This window comes from Falco biarmicus, chromosome 1 (assembly GCF_023638135.1).
Source record: "Falco biarmicus isolate bFalBia1 chromosome 1, bFalBia1.pri, whole genome shotgun sequence".
NCBI lineage: Eukaryota > Metazoa > Chordata > Aves > Falconiformes > Falconidae > Falco > Falco biarmicus.
Window position 1 is genome coordinate 114,864,196 of NC_079288.1, and position 24,224 is coordinate 114,888,419.

At 40.6% G+C, this 24,224-nt stretch overlaps 2 protein-coding genes across 7 annotated transcripts in view; one reads left to right on the plus strand and one right to left on the minus strand.

Annotated features, from left to right (window-relative positions):
* Nucleotides 1-7,205, plus strand: part of TBC1D9 (TBC1 domain family member 9) — a 55,227-nt gene extending 48,022 nt beyond the window's left edge. The window contains exons 17-21 of one of the 4 annotated variants that reach the window (XM_056362821.1): nucleotides 1,348-1,413; nucleotides 2,629-2,715; nucleotides 3,615-3,689; nucleotides 3,827-3,927; nucleotides 4,915-7,205. In XM_056362821.1, the coding sequence (XP_056218796.1) occupies nucleotides 1,348-1,413; nucleotides 2,629-2,715; nucleotides 3,615-3,689; nucleotides 3,827-3,927; nucleotides 4,915-5,640 (1,055 nt within the window). In that variant the 3' untranslated portion in view covers nucleotides 5,641-7,205. Of the gene's footprint in view, nucleotides 1-1,347; nucleotides 1,414-2,628; nucleotides 2,716-3,614; nucleotides 3,690-3,822; nucleotides 3,928-4,914 lie in introns of all 4 variants that reach the window. The other 3 variants (XM_056362812.1, XM_056362839.1, XM_056362831.1) reach the window with 3 other exon arrangements.
* A 3,907-nt stretch (nucleotides 7,206-11,112) lies between these two features.
* Nucleotides 11,113-23,745, minus strand: ELMOD2 (ELMO domain containing 2). Of its 3 annotated transcripts, none has more exons than XM_056363024.1 (9): nucleotides 23,630-23,745; nucleotides 23,313-23,460; nucleotides 22,454-22,482; nucleotides 21,045-21,139; nucleotides 20,151-20,280; nucleotides 19,081-19,214; nucleotides 18,408-18,476; nucleotides 17,138-17,271; nucleotides 11,113-12,198 (listed from the first exon to the last, which is right to left on the minus strand). In XM_056363024.1, the coding sequence occupies exons 2-9, from the start codon at nucleotides 23,455-23,457 to the stop codon at nucleotides 12,125-12,127; spliced, it is 810 nt and encodes a 269-aa protein (XP_056218999.1). In that variant the 5' UTR covers nucleotides 23,458-23,460; nucleotides 23,630-23,745; the 3' UTR covers nucleotides 11,113-12,124. The 3 variants fall into 3 exon arrangements, with proteins under 3 accessions (XP_056218999.1, XP_056218991.1, XP_056218981.1); XM_056363016.1 differs by lacking the exon at nucleotides 11,113-12,198 and adding an exon at nucleotides 12,741-16,727 and having other exon boundaries at nucleotides 19,096-19,214; XM_056363006.1 differs by lacking the exon at nucleotides 11,113-12,198 and adding an exon at nucleotides 12,741-16,727.
* Between the last annotated feature and the right edge of the window lie 479 nt (nucleotides 23,746-24,224).

Consider the following 24,224-nt stretch of genomic DNA (forward strand, 5'->3'; position numbering starts at 1 on the left):
CTCTCCAGGGGGAGACCCGGAGGGTTGTCTCTGAGAGTCCACATGACATCTGGTCTCGCATTGTTGTCTTTATTTGCATATGTTTTGAGGGAGGAAAAGGGTCTGACATTAGGAAGTACACGTAGATTCATCTCAGGCAAAAAGTGAAAAGTAGCAGTTCAGCTTTTTCAGTTCTGTTCCCATCTGGGGACAGGGAGAGGAACAAGGCTACATGTGTCACCAGGTATCCCGTGTCCCGTATCCTTTGTTGGTGAATGCATCCCTAGCTGTTGCTGGAGGATGCGGAACTGCAGCCCATTGCGTGCCTTGGTTATTTCATGTTGCCTTTAGCAGTGGGGCAGTTCTTGTGGTACCTGGGTGCATAACCTAAGGCACAGTTTCACCAGAAGAGAGTGCATTAGCTGCACGGTGTAGTATACCACATAGGAACGTAAGGACATTTTGTGCTTAAAAAGAACAAAGTTGAAAGCAGAATGGCTAACGTAGAAGTACTCGGTTCTTTGGTCTAACTTCTGTATTTATTGTAGTCTTAAGCTTTACAGTAGACTGTGATTGTTAGTATTTGCCAAACCACATTTTGTGGTTTGCATCGCAGAGGTGAGTTGACACAGTAGCCTGTAAAGTAAAATAAATCTCTGTGTAACCTAATTAATGAAGGTTAATTCATTTGTTTATGAATTACACATCATAACAAGTAATATTTGTGAAGAAGTCTGATTATTTATTATTTCAGTACTTTAAAATTGACAGATATCTGTTTAATTAATTGGAAAGAGGGGCTACAATACAAATAGATTTTGTACAGCTAATTGTAGCGTAGACCAGAAAGGAATAAGGGTTGAGGTGGATAAATCACTAGAGAGTATTGCCTGAACATCAGTTTAGCCAGTGGCTAAGCTGTGATAAATGCTGTTTACTTCAGTTTCTCTCTTTTTTTTTGAGAAGTATCTTACTGTTCTAAGCCATGTGACGTTATTACGGGATCCTCAGATCAGAAAGTCTGAAGTCGGCACAAAAAGGTCGTCTTAACTTTCAGCTGGAGGCCCTTCTGACTGGTATTGTGATGACTGTAGATTATTTTCGAGCATTTTGAAAAAGACATTTAATGAAGGACCCAAGGGTGAAGTACGGAATTCAGGGTAAGGTGGTCTGCGTTCTCTTGCTGTTTCTGCTGCAGACCGTATGATCTTAGAAGTCAAGTGACTGCCTTATGATCTCAGGCTGTAAAGGGAGCACAGTGGTTCCCAGGGTGAATGTAGCAGCTTCTAAAATGAATTATTGTAGCAATAAATAGAATGGCATTGAACGCTGAGTATTAACATACTGTGTATGTATAATGCTGTTTAGGTGCCGCATGCCACGGAGATCTTACAGAGAAGCTGAAGCTACTGTATAAAATGCATGTTTTGCCTGGTAAGTAAATGATGTTAAAATAGCTGTCATCTTGTTGAGAACAGAAATTTGGAGCAGAGTTGTTTATGACTAGCTTTTCCAATTAAAAATTAATTTGTGGGAAGTATCGTAGCTGTTTATGCAGCAGTAAAATAAGAGACCTTCTACCAAACCAGACATGGGTTTGGAAAGTCTGAAAGCACCCGTGCAGTCCTCTATTGCTCTGACCACAAACGGGCCGTTCATATGTGTCGCTTGCTGGTTTAGCCGGGGTTGGTGACTCCCCCCGTGCGTAACAAATGCAGTGTTCCTCAGCATTTGGTGCCATGATGCACTTTATTTAATAGTAAAGTTAGCATGCCCTGGCTACTCGTTTCTGTTCCCAGGTTTTCTTCTTGGTTTCCCCTCTGGTCTGATAGAACTCTTTGCCGAGGAAAATCCAGATTATTTCCTAGATGTGTTTTCAAGGGAGCTGTACAAACTGTTGGACTTAGCCTTAGAAGGGCAGTTCAGAACCACCTCAAAACAGTTTTGCCCCTGAAGAAAATTATGTCCTGGAACTATATCCTCTCTGGCCTGTCGTATGTGTGCCATAAAGAACCTGTTGCTGTCCTCATTGAATGTGCAATTTAGGTATACTGGAGCTGTTTGAGTAGTTTAATTCTTGCACACATTTACATCCTCTGGAAAAGATAATCCAGAAGTTTTGAGAGAACGTTCATCTTCATGTGCTTTGAACATATGTCTGTGATTGCTCCCAGCTGGCTTTGCTGGAGGTAGGCTTGAGTGATTCACTAATTTAACTGGAAAAAAATACAATTTTATTGAACTATGACAGAAGAGATCCATTTTTAAGAATGCCGCTTCTGGTATTTGGGGACTGGTAAGCTCATACCAAATCATGACAGACCGTTTTGAGCTAGGAAAGAGTTCACACCCTGCTTGGGACACGCTGAACTGCACAGGAGAAAGTAATGGCAGTAGAGGTGGGAAGATGGGCAAGTCAGCCTCTGAAAGCAAACAGCTACTTGTTGGTCAGAGTTTGCTGGATATCGAGAGGAGACCGTACAGGTCCAGTTCATCTCCTGTAAGCTGAAAAGAGATGATTCCTAACCCATCACATCCTCACACTTTTACTTCTAGAGACTGACATTCTAAATGAGTCAATGGAAATATATTCTAGTTTTTAATTAAAGGGGGGAATTTTTAATGAAAGAATTCTATTATATTGCTTAGATCCATCCCCTGAGCAAGAAGAGCCAGACTCTGCTTTTGAAGCTACTCAGTACTTTTTTGAAGACATCACACCAGAATGTACTCACGGTAGGCATCTTTTGTCTCAGGCATGAAAAGACGAAGTAAGGCATTTCAAAGAACATGTCTTCTTAGGAAGCTACTCTTTTATTGGATTAAACTTTGTAAGTGAAGTACTCTCTGTAAAAAGAAGTACGCAGTTTGAATATGTTGATATCCATAGAGGTGCAGGCGTGTGTACACAAAGAACTCCCCTGGACTGTGCATTGCGGAAGTACTCACAGAGTAATGTCATCGGTCTGTTGCAGTAGAAGTAATTTTGTGATAAGTGCAGCATATATGCCTTGATGGAGAATGAGAGTAAATGTATTGGCTTTCAAGACATACTTCGATCAGGACTTAAAATATCCTAAAACACTGAAGCTAGAAGATACACCAAAATGTAGTTCAGCGGTTTAGAAGTCTTTTGTGCCCTAATGAGAACCTGGGTCTCATTGCTGTTGTCTTAAATGGCACTCTCTTTCTTGAAATATTTGATCGTAAGTTTCTCTTTGATGCAAGAAAAATATTGCCCATCCTTCAGATTACAGGGGGAAGGAAGGTTGTTTGAAAATACAAATGAGAATTAATAGACTAGAGATGGCAATTTTAACAGACAAAAGAAAATGTGCTAATATAACCACCAAACACCTATCACACTAGATGCTGTTTGTGTTGTGGTTATGCAGGCTAATCATTGCACTACACAAACAAAACCTAAGGTGGTCCCTGTCTTAGTATTTATATTAGTAACCACATGGAATTTGTCAGCAGGTTTAAGAATAAGCAGAAATCATCATTTAGTCCTATCCTTTTTGCTCTGCGTTTTCTGCAGTGTAAACATTTTATTTTGCACTGTGCACCTGAAAAGTATGTATGTATCTAGAACCACACTGACCTCTCTCTCCCCCTGCCCTTCCACTTCCTAGTTGTTGGCCTAGACAGCAGGAACAAACAAGGAGTAGATGATGGGTTTGTTACAGTGAGTCTGAAAACAGACAAAGGTATGCATGGTGTCTCCATTTGAATTACACCTTTAATTTCTTGTAAAGATGCTCGTTTGAAAATGGGAAAAAAAAGTATTAATTTAAGGTTTCTTCATGGACTTTTCCTGCATCTCTGGGTAATTTGTTGGCGGTAGGCAAGAAGAGCTCACAAGAGAATCGAAATTATCTGCGAATGTGGAGCCAAGAGAACAAATCCAAAGCAAAAAACACGAAGGACTTGCCCAAACTGAATCAGGTACTTCTGCTGACACCTATTTTTCATTAACTTTATCTATACATATTTTTCTACATAATATTTGATACATTAACACTGAACAAAGGTTTTATTTTGAAGCAGATACTTTTTTACCAGAGCAGCAGTCAGCTGATTACAGACAGGGGTTCGTTGTTTTCAACATACTGTAACTGGCGTTCAGCTCCCAAAACATCCTAAAAATGAGATACATGCATATAGGAATGACAACGTATTATTTTGATCTCTAGACAAAGGGTGATATGACACCGAGTATTATCACCAACTTGCTCATAATGTCCAATGCACATTACTTGAAAGAAGCGTTTTATGTTTTGTAATTCATATTGTCAGTCTCAGCCCCCTTAGATCCATAGCTGCTAAGGAGCGGGAGACCCTTTGGGACAGCTGTTTCCTCCAGAGCATTTAGAGAAGGTTTATTCCCTGTAGAACAATGCGTCTTACTTAAGGTAGCCCTAATCAAATCCCCTTCCTATTTAATAACGAGTTTTGAATTCCAAAAGGCTGGCATTCAACTAAGTTACCACTATCAATTAAAAGAGAGCTGCAGGTCTTTTATTTCATTATTCGTTACTTCTCATCAGTTTTATCAGACCCATGTATGTGTTTGCGTGTGTGTATATACATGTATATTATACTTAGCATCATTCCTACAAGAAAATCCACCAGAATGAATACCAGGTGTCGCACTGCTCACCCTCTGTTGCCCTCCTGTGGCTGCAGAGAAATACATTTGTGGTATGTTGGAGGAAACATCCAACAGTTTATTCTAAATAGTTTGAGAAAAGCAGCACATCTGGCTGTCCGATCATAGAAAGTGCTTTCTAGAATGCACCTAATTATTTCCAGTTTCAGTCTAATCACAGAAACGATTGTGTCATACCTCCACTCCAGACTTTTTTAGCTGATTTAGTAGATCTCAGTCTGATTTCTTCCCTGCTTTCTGCTGTTTCCTCCCCCTGTGTTTAGGGACAGTTCATTGAACTGTGCAAGACGATGTACAATATGTTCAGTGAAGACCCCAATGAGCAAGATCTGTACCACGCGACCGCTGCCGTGACGAGCTTGCTTTTGGAGATAGGTGAGGTTGGTAAGCTCTTCAGTGCGCAGCCCACAAAAGAGACAGACAGCAGCAGTAACAATTGCAGCAAAACTATTCAGAGTGAGCTTTTTCAGAAGAAAGAACACCAGCAGTACCCCCTCGAACAGCACAAGCTGTTCCAGAGCAGCCTCGTCACCCACAACGAGGAGGCCGTTTGCACCAACAGCGCCCTGGGCATGCAGATGGAAGACATTAAGCTTGAAGACTCTTCTCCCAGGGACAACGGAGCCTGTTCTTCCATGCTCATTTCTGATGATGATACAAAGGATGATAGTTCGATGTCCTCCTACTCAGTTCTGAGTGCAGGTTCGCATGAAGAAGAAAAGCTGCACTGCGAGGACATCGGTGAAGACACCGTTTTGGTACGGAGCAACCACTCCACTTCTCTTCGTAGAAGCACTAGCATTGACAGAGACTGGGCCATCACCTTTGAACAATTTTTAGCTTCCCTTTTGACTGAGCCAGCACTGGTTAGGTACTTTGACAAGCCTGTGTCCATGATGGCTAGGATTACTAATGCTAAAAATGTAAGGATGAGGGGTAAGCCAATAACCTCGGCCAGTGACTATGAAATCTCTACTATGTCGGGATAAAAGGCAGTCGGGTTTTTTATTTATTTTTTTTATTCTGTATTTATTAGTACCTGGCACAGTCCCTGGTATTTTCAAAACATGATTGTTTTCACTAATGTGAAAATGTTGGGGTGCAAACTTAACTATCTTGAAGTATAATCACTCTTTCTGTGGGAAATGTTACACAAATGCAAATTTTATTCAAAATACAGAAAAAAAGTAACAGTTGTCAGTGAAGTGTGTGTATTATTAACCTTGCTGTCAATATAAAATGGTAAAGATTAGTTCTTAATTTCTAAATGTAAACTTAATGCCTATATTTATGTGCATTTTTAAAATAGACATATATAGAGATCTGATTCTTGGGAAAAAAAATAAAAAAAACAAGAAGTAGCTACAATTTGAAGGGACACTGTCAACCTGAATAGGACCTCAGGTGAAATTAAGTTCCAGGCAACATCCCGGAAGGATAACTTTTATTTCATGCCATCTTTTTTTTCAAAGAGGATAATGAGTTTTAACATAAGCTTCATTTGGTTGGGTTTTTTTGGGTTTTTTTTTTTTAACGTACCACTTTGAATATGTCACTTCAGTGACACCTGCCTGGCTCCTAACTTCCTCTGCTCGAGATACGCTCAAATAGAAGTGAGAAGTCCACCCCGAGCCTAGCTGGCACATCAGGCAGACGTGGTTAAACGTGATGCTTTCTGCTCTGACAGAAGGCAGAGCCCATTTGCCTTCCTCAGCATTTGGCGGCCTCTGGCTGCACCAAACCCGGCAGAGAAAAAGTCCTTTCCCAGCTGCAGCCTCCGAGGAAAGATCTCCAGCATGACCCTGCCTGGAGCTGTGTTCCTAACCAGTGGACTTGGAAATTTTGCTGGTGTGCTCCAAAGACAGTGTATGCAGGTCCCAGAACAGATTGGTAGAGTGTCTTTTTAAAAATCGAAAGGTGTTTTTAAAAGTTTAAAACAAAAAAAATTATATATATACTTCTAAAGCTGGATCTGCAGCATATATAGCTTAGCTCTTAAAACTAACCTTTACCACCAACCTATTATATCCTTGTTAGATTAAGAAAATAAAAGCCTGTATTGCGTAAGTCTTCATTTACAACAGTGTAAAGTAGCAGTAATTAAAAAAAATCTGCAAGATAATGTAACTGAATGTTTAAGTCTTACTGAGAACACTGTCACTTTATATAAAATGAATAGTATCCTGTATCAACTTACTGAATAATACGTTAAAATGAAACTGGAGCACCTGCACTTTGAATCCTTGCTTCTTTTATACAGATATTCAGGATTTTTTTTTTTTTAAATTTTGTTAGCTATTTTTTAATTCTTATTTGTTCAGTTCAGGATCATGCCTACATGCCTAATCTTTATTTGCTGTTTTGAGAGTATTTTCTGTAGAATACTGTTGATTTTTTTTATACTCCTGTATATTGCATCCATGTAACTTGCAGATTTTTTAGCCAAAGCTATGTTTAATTCTTTTGTTTCGAAAGAATGCTTTTAAACTGTCAGATGAAGTGGTTTTTAACCACAGATAGGTTATGTGAACAAATAAAGTACACTCTGCACAGATTTGATTTTTAACTATTAAAGTCATGCTAGAGGGAAAAATAGGTGATTGTGATTTATTACACAGACAAATGACTTTGGATCTTCAACACCAGGTTTCAGAACAAAAACATTTTGTTGTTTCCATGCCTGGTTTTAACACTTGAATGTGTTTAATTTCATCTGCAGTCAGCAACCCGTGCAAGCTTCTCTCACACTACCCAATTTCATTAAAGTTTTCCCTGCTATGCTCACATTTGGTGACAACAGTTGTAATTACTTTTTAAGACTCCAGATATTTTATGACCCATCTATGCTTGGCTGTAGCTCACTAGGCATGCTTTTAAAGCTTTAAATATCTGAATGTATTTTTTTACAGGGTACTGGTAAGCTGAGATGTCAGCCTGAAACCATGGCAGTGACAGAACAGACATGGATGGTGCTCTACTCAGTGAATTACATTTTTGAAGCTTACCATCTGTTTGTGTGCATATAAAGTTAATTTGCAAAACACGACTGTTGATTTCAGAGCACTGCTCGTATATCCCTTGCCTCAGTCAGTTTACTGTTGATTTTTTTCCCCCTTTTGTTGGGAGTAGAGTTCTTTATAATTTAGCTATATGTAGAATATATGTAACAGTATGAAAAAGCAATAGTCTTTCTGCATATGAGACTATGCAGATTGGTTTATATCTGTATCAAATAATGACATTAATTTGAAGCCATAAGCACCATTTTGAAGAATATGACTTTGTTTTAACTTAAGATGCTGAGGCCAGAGCAGGGTGCTTTATTGTAATGCCTGGCAGCTGAATAAGTCATCACAGAAGTCTTCAGCCCTAAGGGTTTGCATCCTTAAGCAGCCTGTTGACCTTTTAAAGTTTGCAGAATACCTAAAATATTTCTCTTTTAAACATCTGTCACACTAACATGTCACTGCAAAGTACGTTTAAGCCTATCAGCATTCTTCCACACACCCCTAGAGACGCACAAACGAAAAACATCTGTCTTCGAAGGGCCTGCCAGCTTTGCTTCACACCCCACCCACAGGGCTGGGGGTACCACGGTATCATGAAAATTATTCTGCTGTAACAAAAAGAGACATCCACAAGTGGATCTCTGGTATAACAGGAGCTGTTTTACAAGGTATCTGCTTTTTGTTTTGCTCCAGGAGCCTTCCTTACCTTCCTGAGCGTGTCAACAAAGCTCCTGAGTGTAAGCCAGGTCATCTTAAAGAATGGCTTTGCTATAGGTAGCAGCTGGGTGAGCTGATTTTCTCCAGATTTTTTGGGGGTGAGGCGGCTCGCCTCATTAGGGCCACACCAAATGGCCACCTGGCTGTTGCCTATTTGATGACAAGATCTGCTGTAACCTGTTTTTCAGTAGCTGGGTGGGAGCTGATGAGAAGAAAGCTACAGTTCAAGCGACAGCATACAGTGATGTGAAACCTTCGAGAAAATGAGTAAGTTTTTCAAGTTTTACTTCTGTGTATAGGGGTGCTACTTAAACACAAGTTGGTATGGCTTTAGAAGCGCCTATGTCTTGTTCTTTGTGTGCTTTGAGATGGAGTCTCTTTAATCTGTGAACTGTAGAGTTTAGTTAGGGCTGTTCGTCTCAAAGCTGGGACGGAAATAAAAGGAAAAGCTTCCTTTTCACAGCTGAGATCTTTGACTGGGCACTGACCGGAGCTGCTTTTCTAGCTTGGTAGGAGCCTGGTGGCAACAGGGTGCTGCCTGCCGAGAGACAGACAGTTGATGATGGAGCAGTGGGAGGTTATTTTATGGAGTTTACTCTAGGTAAAAAAAAAAAAAAAAAAAGCCATAAGCATTCTTCTCGTTTTCTTCCAATCTGTCTTTCAACTTACTCATATGCTGATTGATGGTACTTACTTTCTTTGTTATAGCATCTTATAGTCCCTGCATTTTAGGTGATGTTAGAGCTGAAGGTTGTGTTCAAGACTTCTAAAGGTTTCCGACATGAGTTTTGGAAAAGCAGACAGAAAGTTTGTTATGTTATATTAAACCTACTGAAAATTTGACATCCAAACTATTGTAAAGAGAAAAGCACCTCAGGAGTTCTTACACAGCGATGCTGGAGCTTCCGTTACAGTAGGTGCCGTATGTCAGGTGTTGTATCGTAAATTAAGATGGCAGAGGCTGGTATGGTATGTATGGTGGGGCTGTGGGAGAATGGTGTAGCCTTAACGCAGATGGTCACGCAAAGAGGTGGTGCTTCTCTTTGGGAAGCTGTGCCTGGTCCCTGTCAGAGGGTCTTCATTACTTATCTTTAATGTTGTGGCAGCGTTTTGAAACTGTGGTAACTGGGTCTCACAACAGTAGGTCATGGTGCAGTCTGGCGCAATCTGAATCTGGTGCGATCCAGAAACCAAGAAACTGTTGCAAAGAGGCCAGATTCCATCAGGGTGCTCAGGGCATCAAAATGAAGCTGGTGCGTAAGCACTGTAAACCCACAGCCTCCCAAATGGAAAAAGCAGCAGCTCAGAGAAGGCAGCTGTGGCGGTACCGGTGTATTTATTACAGGCAGGGAGCACAGCTCGCCCTTGCCATGGTCCCACCAACTTGGGTTGTACGCGCGGTGATGACTTCCAGTGCTGTTACTCTCCAAACTTCTGGCATCCCTGTGACTGACTTAACCATCATCTCTTTGTCTGTTCCAGTTCCTGATAATTCATTAATAATGAGGTACGCTGTAGCTAGAAGATGCTTTTTATCAGAAATGAAATGTTAACTGCAAAAAATACTGGATGCTGTTGTGCTGTTGTATATGTTTTTGTAAGACAAACGGACTAGTTGGGCTTAAGACTAAAACAGCTGGAAAAAAAAGAGAGGAAAATACTGAGGAATAGCATATGGGTTGGTAGGTTAGCTCAGCCTCTGGTGGAGTGTGCCTCAGCCTTTTGCTTAGCTAAAGCATGAGGCTCCAGCACCTGGGGCCGTCCTTCGGACCCTGGCATCAACACCTGATGCTGTGGGAGAAGGCTGGGCCGTGACTAGCGCTCACCAGTTTAGATACATACTGAGGTGTAACGTTAAAGCAAGAACGAAAGCAAAGCAGTCGCATCTATTACTGTGCCTCATCCTCTGGTTGGGAAAAAAACATTTCTTTTATGCTATCTCTGTTTCTTTCCGCTAGAAGATAGTCTTGAGTCAGATGTTATATACTTCAAGTGGGAACTGTGTCTTTTGATGCACATCTAGAATGCGGATTTAGTCAATAGTGAAAATATGGATTAGCCCAACAGCAAATAATTAGAACAAAACTGTGGCAGTGAATGCTACATTGGAACATGGCTAGTAACAGAATCGTGACACAAGCTGGTAGTCGCAGTGTTGCTGCTACGAGTGTTTCAGTGCTGGGAATGCAAGGGATGGAAATACAGCGCAGTGCACTCAACTGCAGTGCAAGATGCTCCCAATAAATGGTGGCAGATAACGTCTCGCACGCAGCATGTCGCATCAGAAGGGAATTTAACTCTGGTTTTCTCTTTTCTGCAGTCTTCAATATCTCTGCTTATATTTCCTGCATAGCTGCGTCCTCATCCTGTTCTCTAAAATAACTGGTATTTGCGTAACTGACCAACTTGGCATTCGGGGTTTGGAGGAGTGGGATGTTTCTATAGTGCAGGGCCTGTTGTGTGCTTCCAAAGAAATAAAAATGACTACAGGTGACATCTTGTTCTCATGTAGTGGTATTCTGGTATGTTAATAAATGTGTTTGGCCTAAAATTCAGAGGCAGAAACAAAGGCTACCTGAGAAATCAAATGGAACTGAAAAAACGAGTAAATTATTTAATGTAGCTTATATGGAGATGAAGGCATGGTAGAAATGACAAAGGTAAAAATAGTCTCTTGGTTTAAAACAAAAAAACAACAAAAACCAAAACCCGAACACTAAAACTCATCAGGGTTTCTCTTTCTTTCTCCAGAGAAGTTCTCCAGAGTTCTTCCCCAACTTTCAGTCTTGTTCCTGGAGTTTCGCACTCCTGAAAAAAAATATCTGCATTTCCAGTTAACTCCAAGAGTTAACTTCCAGGTCCTTCAAACAAAACCCTTGTTGTTTTTTGGGGGGGGGGGGTTGATTGGGTTTGGTTGGTTTTCTGTGGGTTTTGTGGGTTTTTTTAAAGCAAGGATTTCAAAAGCAACTGAAGTAAAGCAGTAATAATCTTTACCGCTTGCAGCAGAGCATGGCAGCCTACCTGTGTAATATTCTTTTACATTCCATAATCAAAACTCTGGTCCATCACTAAAGAGAGCAACGTAGTGCTCTGGCTAAAGAAACTCAGCAAAACTACTCTGCCTCCTTCCAACACAACATGCTTTTAATATATGCTATACATCAAGGAAGTAAGGTCTGCTTTCCATGGCACGAACCATAAGAATTTGAAGCAAGGGATGCCACCACCCTTCAGGTCAGGTGTAAGACAAAGTGAGAAGATGGACGGAGACACCCCTCAGCTTGCAAAGCAGGGCACCTTTGCTCTCACCTTTGGCGTGTGCCACACTCTGCAGCTGTGGCTTCCATCAGGAATAACAGGTTGAGAAAGGTCAGGGGAGTGAGAGTTAAATTAGGCCGTAACACACATTTGTAACGTGTGTCGAGCTCGGAGTTTCTGATTGCACCGTATCCTGTTACAACAGATGTAAGATTTCAAGTGGACTTGCATGTAAGCATGTTTTCCTGTGGTATCACACTAATCTTGAGAGTTAAAAGCCAACACTTTTTGTATGGATCTGTCAGATTTAGATCTTACTCCTTTCTTCTGGTGTTTGATTTAAGGCACGTGTCATGGATGACTATTTACAAACTAGAAGATGTGAGCCAGCTAGCCTTTGTTGCAGCTGTTGTGTTTTCCAGTTCAGCTTCCACAGACACAGCTGTTCTGCTGCCTGCCATTTCAGCAGCTTGTGCTGGAGCGCTGTTTCCTAATAATGCCTTTCCCAGGCACAAACACAGCCCAGTACGAGAACCACAGGGACCTCTAAGCAAATTCTCAGAGCTGGAGAGGGGGGAAAAAAAAAAAATACGAAGGGATAAAGCTTTCTGCCATATCACAGTGCGCGTGCATGAACTGAGAGCAGGGCTAACTGGAACTTGTTATGTTTTTCTAGCAGGCCATTAACACACTAATGTTGACAATATTTTGGAGTAACTGGGTTTTTTTATTATTTGCTACCATTGTAAACATCTTTCTATTACATAGACATCACAGTTTACATTATTGCTTTAATATTGTGGTAAACAGAAATTGCTATTAGTATGCAGCTATCTAAGCACAGTGTGATAAGAAGAAATTGCCCACGAGCTGTCTTGGGCTGTGGGTTTTTTCTCCCCTAGAGAAAGACAATATACAGACCGGTACAACAAACACCGGTCCAGAGACTGATCGCTCGTGTACTACAGCAACACAAAACAAGTATGACAGAGAAACAATAGGTTACACCTTTACCACGCATTCACTAGCAAGTATTTTCAAGAATACTGACTGTTGAACTCCCACCTAACTAAATACAAACTTTTTCATCACAATATTTCTTAAAAAAAAAAAAAAAGGCTAAACAATATTTTTTTATAAAATATTTCTTATTTAAACTAGGATGAAAAATCAGGAAAATGAATGCTTGGGGCTTTGGGTGTGTCTTTCATTTTTTTTTTTGTTTTCTTTTTCAAAGAGTAAAAATCCAAAACTATTCATCTGAGGTGCTTAAAATTGGCCCCTTTTCCTATTTATTGTCCTTTAGGACAAAATGCCCTGTTCTTTACAGTGCTGTACCAGATGGCAGAAGCACAACCAGTTTAAAAACATTCTCAGTTTCTTCCTTCCTAAGTAGCACCATCTTCAAATCGCTTTCCAACCAAGTCGGTTACTTATGAAACAATGCATTTACTTAGTAAAAAGACTAGATTTTGCTTTTGCTTGTGGTCAAACTTCTACTTATCTTCAGACTAATTAGTTCAGGGAGTGGCACCATGTTTCAAGTGTACACTAAACAACAAAAGTGGAGGTAGTTTGTTAGAAGATTTGCTACAGGAAACAACAAAAAGTTTAGAGAACCACCTTGTTGTCTTCAGTTTTAGATTATTTTTTTCTAAATTGCATATAAGCTTTCACACAGTGAATGTTTTAAAGAGGCAGCAAGTTAGAAAACTAACAGTACTTGTGAATTCTAGTAACACATATTTTAAAACACAACAGTTAATAAATAACAAGAGTATTTACCAAGGTTTCAAGACTCTTAGAATAAAAATAACAACAAATTGATTATATCAACTTGCAGAAAGGTGGCCTACCTCCATTCTGAATCTTCCATAACCTTAGGACTGTCACCCTACAACACAGTTAGTATAAAATACCACTGACTAGTAAAACATCGTTCTTCCCTTCCCTAAACACAATTTTACCTTTTTCCATATATTTTCTAGCTACCACCATAATACAATTAGCCTACCACTGGGGCAAAACAGGGATGCCCAGTACTAGTCTACCTACGCACAGTGACTCCTAGACAGGACCGGGCTACTTGTTCATAGGAAGCTACATGCAAATCCTAACTGTTTACTGGGGAGTTGTATTGGAGCCTAACATAAACATTCACCATAGTTACTACATGCAAACTAATTAATTCCCATATATCTCACTCATCTGATGATGGCTGGCTTTACTTTTTTTCCTTGTATACTGCCACAGTTTACTCCCATCTAACACTTGGATTTTAAAAAAAAATAAATGACTATGCATCTCGCATCGGTCTTAATCTACATTCTACACTAAAACACCTTAGGTGTGTGATAGGACATCTGAAACTTGATGGTTGGGCTTTAAAAGCCACAACAGTAATTAAACCATCGGTCTCCTCCTGAACAAGGAACAGAGTGAAAGTTTCGGGGCTGGAAAGAGGACCGAGTAGATTTCTTTTTGGCAACAGTTGCAAAAATCGGGGGAAAAAACAAAAAAAGGTTGCAGAGTCTAGCACGGGGGTACTTGCTAGCAAGCGTAGATGACAATAGAGACTGGGATCTCCTTTCCTGCTGCTGCTAAACATACTGGGGTGGCTTCTGAAATTTAAAAGGTCAGTCTCATGTCACCTGCAAAGGAAATCTACAAGCAATTATTAATGAAGGAAGACAAACATGACAGAAGCTGAGGCTAGAAAGTAACAGACAACTAACCTCTCGGCCACTGGGGGAATGTCCGCTTCCCGCTTCCTCCCTCGGATTTTAGGGATGTACAGTACAGTATCTACAAGGGTCAGAGAACCAGAGCTCTGCCGCACGACCCAAATCCCAGAACACTCTCCACGGGATCTCAGCTTTTTCAGTGGTGAGAATTCCAGGACCCAAGTACCTCAGAGCAGCAGAACTAGGCTTCCCGCAGTCAGTTTTGTACCTAATCCAGTCACTTTAGCTGTTCAGTTTACACACCATGGCATAACCATAAATATGCTCCCTCCAAGCATCTTAACATTAGTTTTGTTTTTTTTTTTTAGTAGAGCAGCATCAACCCAACACAGATGAAATTAACCCTTTTCCACCCTGCACGTGTTGAACTTGAGAACTGTTTAACTCTTGTTTGTACCTTGCGTATCATAAAAAGAACCCAGTGTGCATTACCTCCTACACACACCCTGTCTACCCTGATCAGGAGCTTTCCCACAAATAAAAGACCACTGACACCTAAGGGCTCAAGAGCAACTGGGTGGATGCAGTGCAAGAAGCCCCGCGTTACACAAAACCAACTCGCAGAACTACTGAGGTGGGAAGGCACCTCTGGATGTGTGATATGACACCACCACCTTGTCCAACCCCCTGCCTAAAGCAGGGTCACCTAAAGCAGGTGCTTAGGACCATGTCCAGTTGGGTTTTGATTATCTCCAAGGAGATGTTGTATTAAATACTATTAACAACACGTTTAATACTTATGTAGTGTAACATTACTCATTACAAAATGGGGCTTGTCTTTTTTTTTCTTCTTGCGTTCAGTGTTTGTATTCTTCAGGAATCTCTTCATGATTAGTCATTGACTAGAAGTTAACTAATTTACCTGAGATGATTTAAAAAAAATAAAAGGCATGAAAGCTTCTGTTAGCATACAAATTTTGTGCCACTGTGTGCTATTTAGGTATATACTGAAAGAGTCTTTCCCAAGTAAATCAAGCTTCTAAGGGTATGATCTGGTTACAGAATCATAAAAATGCTGATTGAATAAAGCAGAAGGCACTTATTTAATAGTAGGTTTTAGAAAATGAAGTGATGGTCATACCAAATCTGTTTAAAGTTACTCTAAGCAATAATTAGTTACAATATAGATATGAAGTCCTATTGACTAGATTGTCTGAGGATGCCAAGACTAAGCAACACATCGCAGTTGCATCCCTTCCATGGAAAATACATCTTTGTCAGAGACTTGTACTCAGGTGTGGATTTATTTTCACAAAATAGGAACTGCAGCTGCAATGAAGGTTTTTACAAGTGAACTTTATAAAAGGGCTAATTAACTCTCTTGTACTTCCCACTGAGAATACTCCATTAGCTGCTAAAAGAAAGGGCTGACAACAGACAGACAGTCAAACAACCTGAGCAGATTCAATCAGATCAGAAAGAATTGTATATTTTTACAGTAAGAATATTTTTAGGAGTAGCTTTAGTCTGAGGATCTGATCCTCACACTGATGATCTGTAGTTCTTTTTGTTCGTTTGCAAACTAAGCTTTTTTCCAAGCATAGGAATCTGCTGACACAAATCCATAGATAAAAAAAAAACAACTTCCTTGGAAGTAATTTCTAGTAAGTATGTCAGTATGTTGATGGATTAAGCCTCTCCTCCAAAATAATAAGCAACTAATACATCCCCTTTGTGGACCTCTTCGTTACAGAAAAATTTAACATGGATGAGTGTCAACTACATGTACAGAACAAGAACACAAAAAGTCTAAAAGCAGAGTAACTTCAATTTTAAAAAGTTTTTTAAAAGACAATTAACAGTCAAACCTATTCATGGAAAACATGATGCAGCATAAATATCTGCTTCATGTTCCTGCGCCAAGAAGTATTAAAGAAATTGTGAAAGCAAGTGATTCAGAGGCTCTTCAAATTTGTGGGTTGGTTTTTGTGTTAGTGTGTTGGTTAGGGGTTTTGTTTGTGGGTTGTTTTGTGTTTGTTTTTTTTTATAAAAAGCTGTCCTTTGGAGAATAGCATATAAAGAGCTGTAAACAGAAGTTGATTGTCCAAGCTTTCTTAACTGAATTTTGATTATTTTTTTAAAATGTAAAAAAAAAATTCTGTTATTAAACAGTTTTTGGTGAAACATGCAAAACTTCCATCCAAATGCATAATTCCATTTGTGATGCAGAACCTCATAGACTGCAGAGGAGTTAAGGTTTCTTTGTATTTTGTAAGGTTAGTATCACATCACAATCCAGTAGAAGTCCCTTAATTTTTTCATGGAATTTCTCTCTGTACTGGTTGAAGTGCATAATGCTTTCTGGTTCTTCTTCAAACCAGAACTTGTCAAACTCATAAACCAGATAACCTGTGAAGAAAATAAAATCTGCAAAAATGACCTGCAGAGTTTTCTACCTTGATCTAGCTAGACTTAGAATGATCCCTTAGACTCTATTCAATCCCTTAAAACAGAGGCTATTCCATCCTGGTCAACTGCAGGTTTTTGGACACTGTAACAATGAACAAAGAAAAAATTATCTACAAATACTGAGTTTTCAGACTGCAGTCTCTAATATATAGAAAGCCACCCAAATTTATCCCTTAAATGCACATTTCTGTAGCACATATAAGCACCAGGTGCATTTCCAACACCTGATCCAGAAGATAAACGGCTTGCTCTGCCTAATGAGAAAAGAGCAGAAATGCACTCAAAAAAACCTAACCTGTGTTGCAGGCCTCCCCAGAGCAGTCTGTACTAAAGCAGCTACGGATACTTACAGTAAAACTGATGGAAGTGCTCCATCTGTGGCAATCCAGAGACCATGTTGTACAGATGAGACTTTAAAGCACCATTCTTAAGTAAGCTGTATGCCATTTCTGTCAGATTGATTCCAACTATTGCATAAGAATATCTGCAACACCAATCATAGGTCACGTTTTACCTTATGGATCTGAAATGGTCTATATTAAGGTAACTGTAGAGTCAATTTTTTCTGATGGTGCTTGTGGACAAGCTGACTCCGGCCTACAGACCACTCTTTCCATTCCCTGGTGCATCCAATCATGTAGAAAGTTATTTTAAAATGCTAGTTTTCTATACGATAGTATGGCAAATGCCTCCATTAGGCAATAATGAGATGCTAAGGCTAATCAACATTGACCTCCATCTGCTCATTTGAAATAATTACATCTGCTGGAATATTAAAAATCTGACATCAAAAATGTTTGTTACAATATAAATGGACTGGCCATCTCAACCTCTTCAAGCTGGAAAACCCTGGTTTTCTATTGCACGGCACAGGAAAAAAAGAAAGGGATTAATTTGTGTCAATGATACGGGTATTCAATTGATCTAAACATCTCGGATATCCTATTCATGACCTAGTTGCGTGAGGCAGTATGATTTACAATTGAAGTCACGAAAGCCTCTCATTCTTGGTAGGTGGCTGAGTTAACTGGGGACTAGATGGATCAGGTGATAGGCACAGGTTTACCAGCTTCCCTCTGTATCGGACTCGTTTTAGAGGATATTTCCCTGTAAAATGAGCTAAGTGTATTAATACACAGAGTTTTCAGAAATGAAGTTAAAGCTGAACAACAAAATATCTGTTTGTAGATGCTTACTACAGAACAGAAACCTAGCAAATAAGAGATAATCTATACCATCCCCACACAGGATTAGTACAAAGGCCAAAAAACTAATATTCATTTCTAAATCAAACCTAAGCTTATTACACATAAAGCTAACAATTACGTTAAAGGTGTTCACTGTGCTAACCAGAGCCAATACTTTGCAGTATTTTCTGTCCCAACAAGTCTATTCTGGAGGAAAAAAAAAAAAAAAAAAAAAAAAAAGCTGCACATAATTCCCAGCCTGAAATTTACTTCTGTGTTCAGTTTTTCACGCCTTTCTGCTTTGGCCCTTTTTTTCATCCTTTAATGGAAAAACACACAAATATTTTCCTCTTTATTTTCAGGACATGCACTTGGCAATCTTCACATGAGCTCTTGCACAGAACAAGCCAGGAAAAGTCCTATAGTGACTTACCCCAGCTTTGGGTGATTTGAACGAGAAAGGATCTGACGAGCTTCATCAGTGTAATGCTTACTGAAATACCTGTCAATGTAAAACAGAATCTTCCGTTATTTTTTTTTAAGATCATATGAAAAAATATTAACGCGTTCAACATAAAAACATGTAGCTTTAAAGCTGACAACTACTCTCTACTGAAAAATGGCAAAAAATGAAAACCAAGGAGAAGGTAGCAAATTAGATTATATTCAGCATGAACCAATACAGTAAAAAAAAAAAAAAAATCATTGTGTCTGAACATCAAATAAGAAGTTCATTCCAGTCTGCAAATTAGCTTAGCAAAGTTATGCAAACCTGTGGTTTTTTTCCTTACAGTAATTCAGGATTTTTTTAAGCTTCTGACATGTTACTTTCTAAGTTATAACCTACTGAATCTATCATATGACAAGAAAAAAGGTGTCTTGGGTAACTTTCTGTTGTTCCCCTTGCTTGTTGGCCTCTACCCAACCACGTTTACAGATGTGCAGCTGCCAGAAATGTTGACTTATTTAGAAAACACTAGGCTTTGCTGTACAGAAGCTACCACTTACATTTGCTTCTATTCAGTCATTATTAGAAACAACACTAACTAGAGAAAATACACAGATACTGAAAATTAGTTACAACATAAATACTTCTTTTCACTTACACCAGATTCACTAACCCCAGCAGGCCCATTCCTCTGAAGTCTGTTTTGGGATCATCACCTTGGAAGCCAATGTCACACCACTGCTTGGTGATTCTGGCCTTCAGATTCTCATGAGGCATCAGCAAATTCCAAAGCTGCACAAATATGCTTCCATGTTATGCACAGCTGCTAAAGTATTCCAGGTCACATCATTCAGAACACTTGCTGCTGCACATTAGAAACCATTCACCAAGGAACAGGATACAATCTGCATGCTGTTCTTTTCCGTTAGTGGCAATCTGGAGTCACGCTACAATGGCTTATTTCAGCAATTATGAAAATTATTACATTTAACATTAAATGCGATAATTCCCCTTCACAGACATAAGCCGCTGCATCAACACTAAAGAAACAAAGACTTTGTTTCACTTCAGAAATTAATTTATGCATCATTTTCTAACAGGACAGCTATAAACCGAAATACAAATTCTCAGTGAATGCTTACTTAACGTGTCAATGTTGGGACTTGTGTAACAAGTTAATTATGAAATGCTAAGAAAATGACATGCTAATATATTTGCACAGTAGAAGCTATTGAGAAAAGCCTCAAGCAGTATTATGCTATTTGCTTGCTATTATTTATTCTTACCTAAAATACATTACTGATTGGTTTATCTTCCAGCATTAGACTACCCTCTTTGACATTGATGGGATGCGATATAAGAAAACACTAGTGTCTTTTTTATTTAGTAATTATTCATTTACAATGTTAGACATGTGCATAAGGTTAAATATCTCTTTAGTTAGGATTCCTCAGTGACCCATTACAAAATTGTTTTCCTACTTACTTGTTGTTGTTACGTCTGATTTCACATAAAATAATCCCAGAGCAAGTAATTCTAGTTTACTAATTTGTTTTGCTTTAATGTTGCATTTCAATGTGTCACTTCAATAATCGCTTAGCAGTTCACAAGTAGAAAAGAGCTTTAAATAGGCCAGCTGGTAAGAATACTACTGATAAATCAAGCTGTTGGACTTGGAGGGGAAAAAAAACAAACAAACAGCTTTTGTATTTAAAATATTATTTTTACCTCAATTAACTGTTCCTCATGTTCTTCATTTTCCGAATCATATGGGACCTTCCTCAGATTTTCCACATTCAAATACAGTTTTTTATAACCAGATATCTGCAGTAAGGATATATGCAGATTTGTCTTAAACCTGAAATAATTAAAAAAACACCACACAGAAGCTGTTAAAGAGGCGTAGTCAGCCATAAATTATTGCTTGAACTACCAGGTAAGACCTTTCTTACCTTAATGCAATTTGAACATTAGAATTAGGAGTGCTTTACATTTATCTTTCAAACTAAAGCATACTGGTTAAATATACTAATATACGGAACTTATTTTTACTTAGAAAAACTCAGTCAGGCCCTGTCACTTAAATTATGGAAGAAAAAGCTAAATAGCTAAAATCTGTGATGACACAAGAAAACTCCGTATACCATGCTGACTCTTTTTACCTTCACTTACCCCCAGCCTTTTTCTAAGTCTTAAAATGAAACTGTCAGAAATATTTATAGCTTCAAAGAAGCATTTCACAAACCTTAAAATTTTGACTATTGACAATATTTCCTCTCAGCTACTCATAATTACTTATACTGATGAACAGAAACAATATCCAAGCCATTACATACAGTTCACGTAATCAACCTATGCAATAATCATATTACTTAGAAATAAGTAGTAACAGAAGGGACTTACAAGATAGAGGTGCAGTTATCCCAAATCCATGTCAAGTAAAACTTCACAATTTATTTTCTAGAACTCAAGAGGATGTAACCATACCTTAATTTCTAATTTCATTGTAAAGATGTGTGCTTAATGGCCTAAATATTTTATCAGATTAAGCAACTGCAAGAACGTGCCAAGAAGTCAGAATTGTCTGGAATGAAGAACTTAATGTTCGGGTTCCAAACATACCTTGTATCCTTCTGTTCAATTTTCTTTTCTTTCATTACATCTCTCACACACTTCTCTACTTCAGCTTCCTCAACATGTACGGCATTTCTTAAAACCTAGGCAGTTAACACAGTCAAAGGCTTAATAAGGAATGCAGAAATCTATCCACTTTATTCTTATTTCTCAGCTTCTGTATACCTGGCGTGTATGTATTCTTTACTATCAAAGGAGAACTGTCAGTTTATTGCAACTGTCTACAACAAATGGGCTCAACTCGCATATAAAAGGTATTAATTACATAAAAGCATAATTTATAACTTTGTCAGACTGTAAACAATGATTACACAGAAGTCCCACAAAGAATAAAGAGCTCAAGAGTTGCTTAGTCCAGGTTCTTGTTTGCTTTCAAATGCTGAATTGAAAGATGTTTTTCCTAATCCAATTGAAACAAACACAGCTACGGAGGAGCAGACATGGTAAAACTTCAACAAGGAAATAATGCTTCAGAATTAGGAGAGCTAACAGAGTTGAGGTTTCAACGCTGGTGTGAAACAAACAAACTTGATGTAAGATACTGCTCTTTTGCAGTCTTCTAGAATAAAGGGCAAACGCTAGTAATGACAATTATACGGTGCCCACCTAAAATCACAACAATTTTACTTCATCTTCTAAACTTTTTATGGCTACAGTGCATTCTTTAACAGAATTCGTGCTAACACCAAAGCAGCTTCATTTCAGTAAAGCAAAAGGTTAACTCTTATAAAATTGAATGTTAATACATTTGACCTAATTAAGAGATGCTAAAAGATTTACCCATACTGTGCTCTACTGCAACAAAGATGCTTGTGGCAGTTACTAGTTCTTTCTCAACATCACAGCTACAAAAAGGCAGAATGCAGTCACCTCACTGTCAAAAGAGGAAAAGTTTTGTTCCAGACACACAAATTTGAGGGTTTCAAGTGTCAGCTTATGTCTAACTTGCTACAGTACAACTGGAATGAGCTTGTCAGTTAAATGTCTACCTGCAAACTCGCATGACATTTTTTTTCAACAACTCAAGACACCGTTGCATACACTGGGTTTAACTGTTTTGTCGGTATCACACTTCTGGTTTCTACAAAACCAGCAAAAGAGACCGGTGTGACAGGGAGAACTGACCCTCTCCAAGAACAGCAGCTCTTAACGACGTGTCCAACTTCCTGCTAGAGAGCAGGTGATCTTTCAGAGAGACGGAAGCAAATAGGGACATGGGGCTATTTCTGAGAAACCCTGACTAACCCTAGCATCCAGAACCCAAAACGCTGCTCTCTCCCCTCTGCCTTTTATTCCCCTACTTTCCTCCACCCTCAGAAAGTAAATGGACATGTTCTTTTCTGGGATCTGATGCTGAAAGAAGGTTTAATTACAGTTTAATCTCTAGCATCTTTTACCTTACTCTTTGATGATTCCAGTGAATGTTCTGCAATACAAAAAAAATATGTCAGAGTTAAATTGAACTGAGTTGTTTTAAATCAATGACAATGGGTGTTCTTGTGGCATGCAGGTAGTATAAAATTTTGCATCCCTTATATACATGTAATGAATCAAAAATCACTGCACCTTAGAATCAACAGGTATCAGGTAACTGAAGGTCTTAGTTTACATGGATCCTTTTATCGACCTCCAGTACAATGCTGAAAGGAGACTTGGATTTTTTAAAACATCCATCAGTTGTACAAAGCTGTCAAGAGAAGAACGTCTCCTTTCTCAGAAATGTTTTTGTGTTTATTGCAGACAATAAGGAAGCAAAGTCACTTCCTCAAACTGTTGTTCAAAGGGCGAGAACTATAAGTAGATACTTAAATTACTATTTTTGACCAGAATTCTGCATCAAGCAGAGCGGTGCAGTTAAGCACTCGTCGTGTGTGTGTGTGTATCGTGTCCCCCGCAGCAGGCATCTGTGTCTGCTCTGCGGGGCTTTTTTTAGTAACAGGCACGTAAAAACAAAGGCAAAGCTTGGGGAATGTTGAGATTTCCGAACCCCCTTTTGCAGCGAACTGGAATTACCCTGGCGAGCGGGCAGAGGGAACTAAACCTGGCACTCTGAGGTAAATTCCTCAGGGAATAGGCGGGAAGGCGGGGCGGGCACAGCGACCCAGGACAGGCCGGGGACAGGCACCGCTCCCCACCTCCCGCTTTCCACGGCGTTTCTAAAGAGCTCTCCAGAGGTAGCCCCCACCCCAACCCCGGGCCGGCAGGACAGCCCCCCCCCCCCCCCCCCCCCCCCCCCCGGCCGGTAGTCCGCATTACCTATGCTCAGTGTCCGCCGCGCCCCCGCCCCGCAGCCGTCGAGGAGGCGCTGCAGCTCGCACTTGCCGGTGAGCAGCCTCCACAGCCACTTCAGCCAGAACCGCACGTAGCTGCTGTACAGGAAGCCCCACAAGTGCACCAGCATCTTCTGCGGGAAGAGAGCCCCGCGTCAGCGCCCGCGCCCCCAGCCGCGCCCCCCGCGCCTCCCGCCCCCGCCAGAGCCCTCCGGGAAGGCCGCCCGGCCGCGTCCCCTCAGCGCCGCGTCCCCTCAGCGCCGCGCCGCCCGCCTGCGCCGCCAACGGCCGCCCCGCGCCCACCGTGGCGGCGACCTAGCGGCGCCCAGCCGCCCCCCGCATCCCGCCGCCGGAAGCCGGCCTGCCCCGACCCGGAAGTGATGGCGGGGCGGAAGTGCCGGTGCGGAGGGGCCGGGGGCCGTTACCGGCCGCGCCGCGCTCTCCTCGGGGAGCCGTAACGGCGCCCCGTCCCGCTCCCCCGCCCTCCCTCTGCCACCGCCTTTCCGCCCCGGGCGGAGGGGCGAGCGGGGAGCGGGCGGCCTAGCTCGGGGAGCGCCGCCTCTTGCCCCCTTAGCCCGGGGCAGGCGCAGGCCGCCCCCGGTAGCGCCGCGGAGGCCGGCCCCGGGCCCTCAAGGCTGAGCCCGGCGGGCCGTCCCGCTGGCCACCGCCTCCAGCCTGCTGGCGGCGCCGTGCAAAACGGCTGGGGATCGCTTGTGCTCCTTTAGTGGTCACAAAACCGTGCCTGAAGGCTCCTTGCTATGCATATATATATATTTATACATACAAGGTGCCGCTATAGCTGAAGGCAACGCTACCGGGAAGGACGTTGGGGATTTAGTTGGGCTCGGCGCTTCTAAGGGGGGGTGCTTTGCCGTGGCTGAAGGGAAGAGGTTCAGCC

Coding starts and splice junctions, on each gene's coding strand:
- ELMOD2 (XM_056363006.1), bottom strand. CDS start 23,457: ATGCTGGTGCACTTGTGGGGCTTCCTGTACAGCAGCTACGTGCGGTTC. Junction 18,477..19,080: donor CTGGGGTTAGTGAATCTGGT/GTAAGTGAAAAG, acceptor TTACATTGACAG/GTATTTCAGTAAGCATTACA. Junction 16,728..17,137: donor GCACTTCCATCAGTTTTACT/GTAAGTATCCGT, acceptor TTTTCTTCACAG/GTTATCTGGTTTATGAGTTT.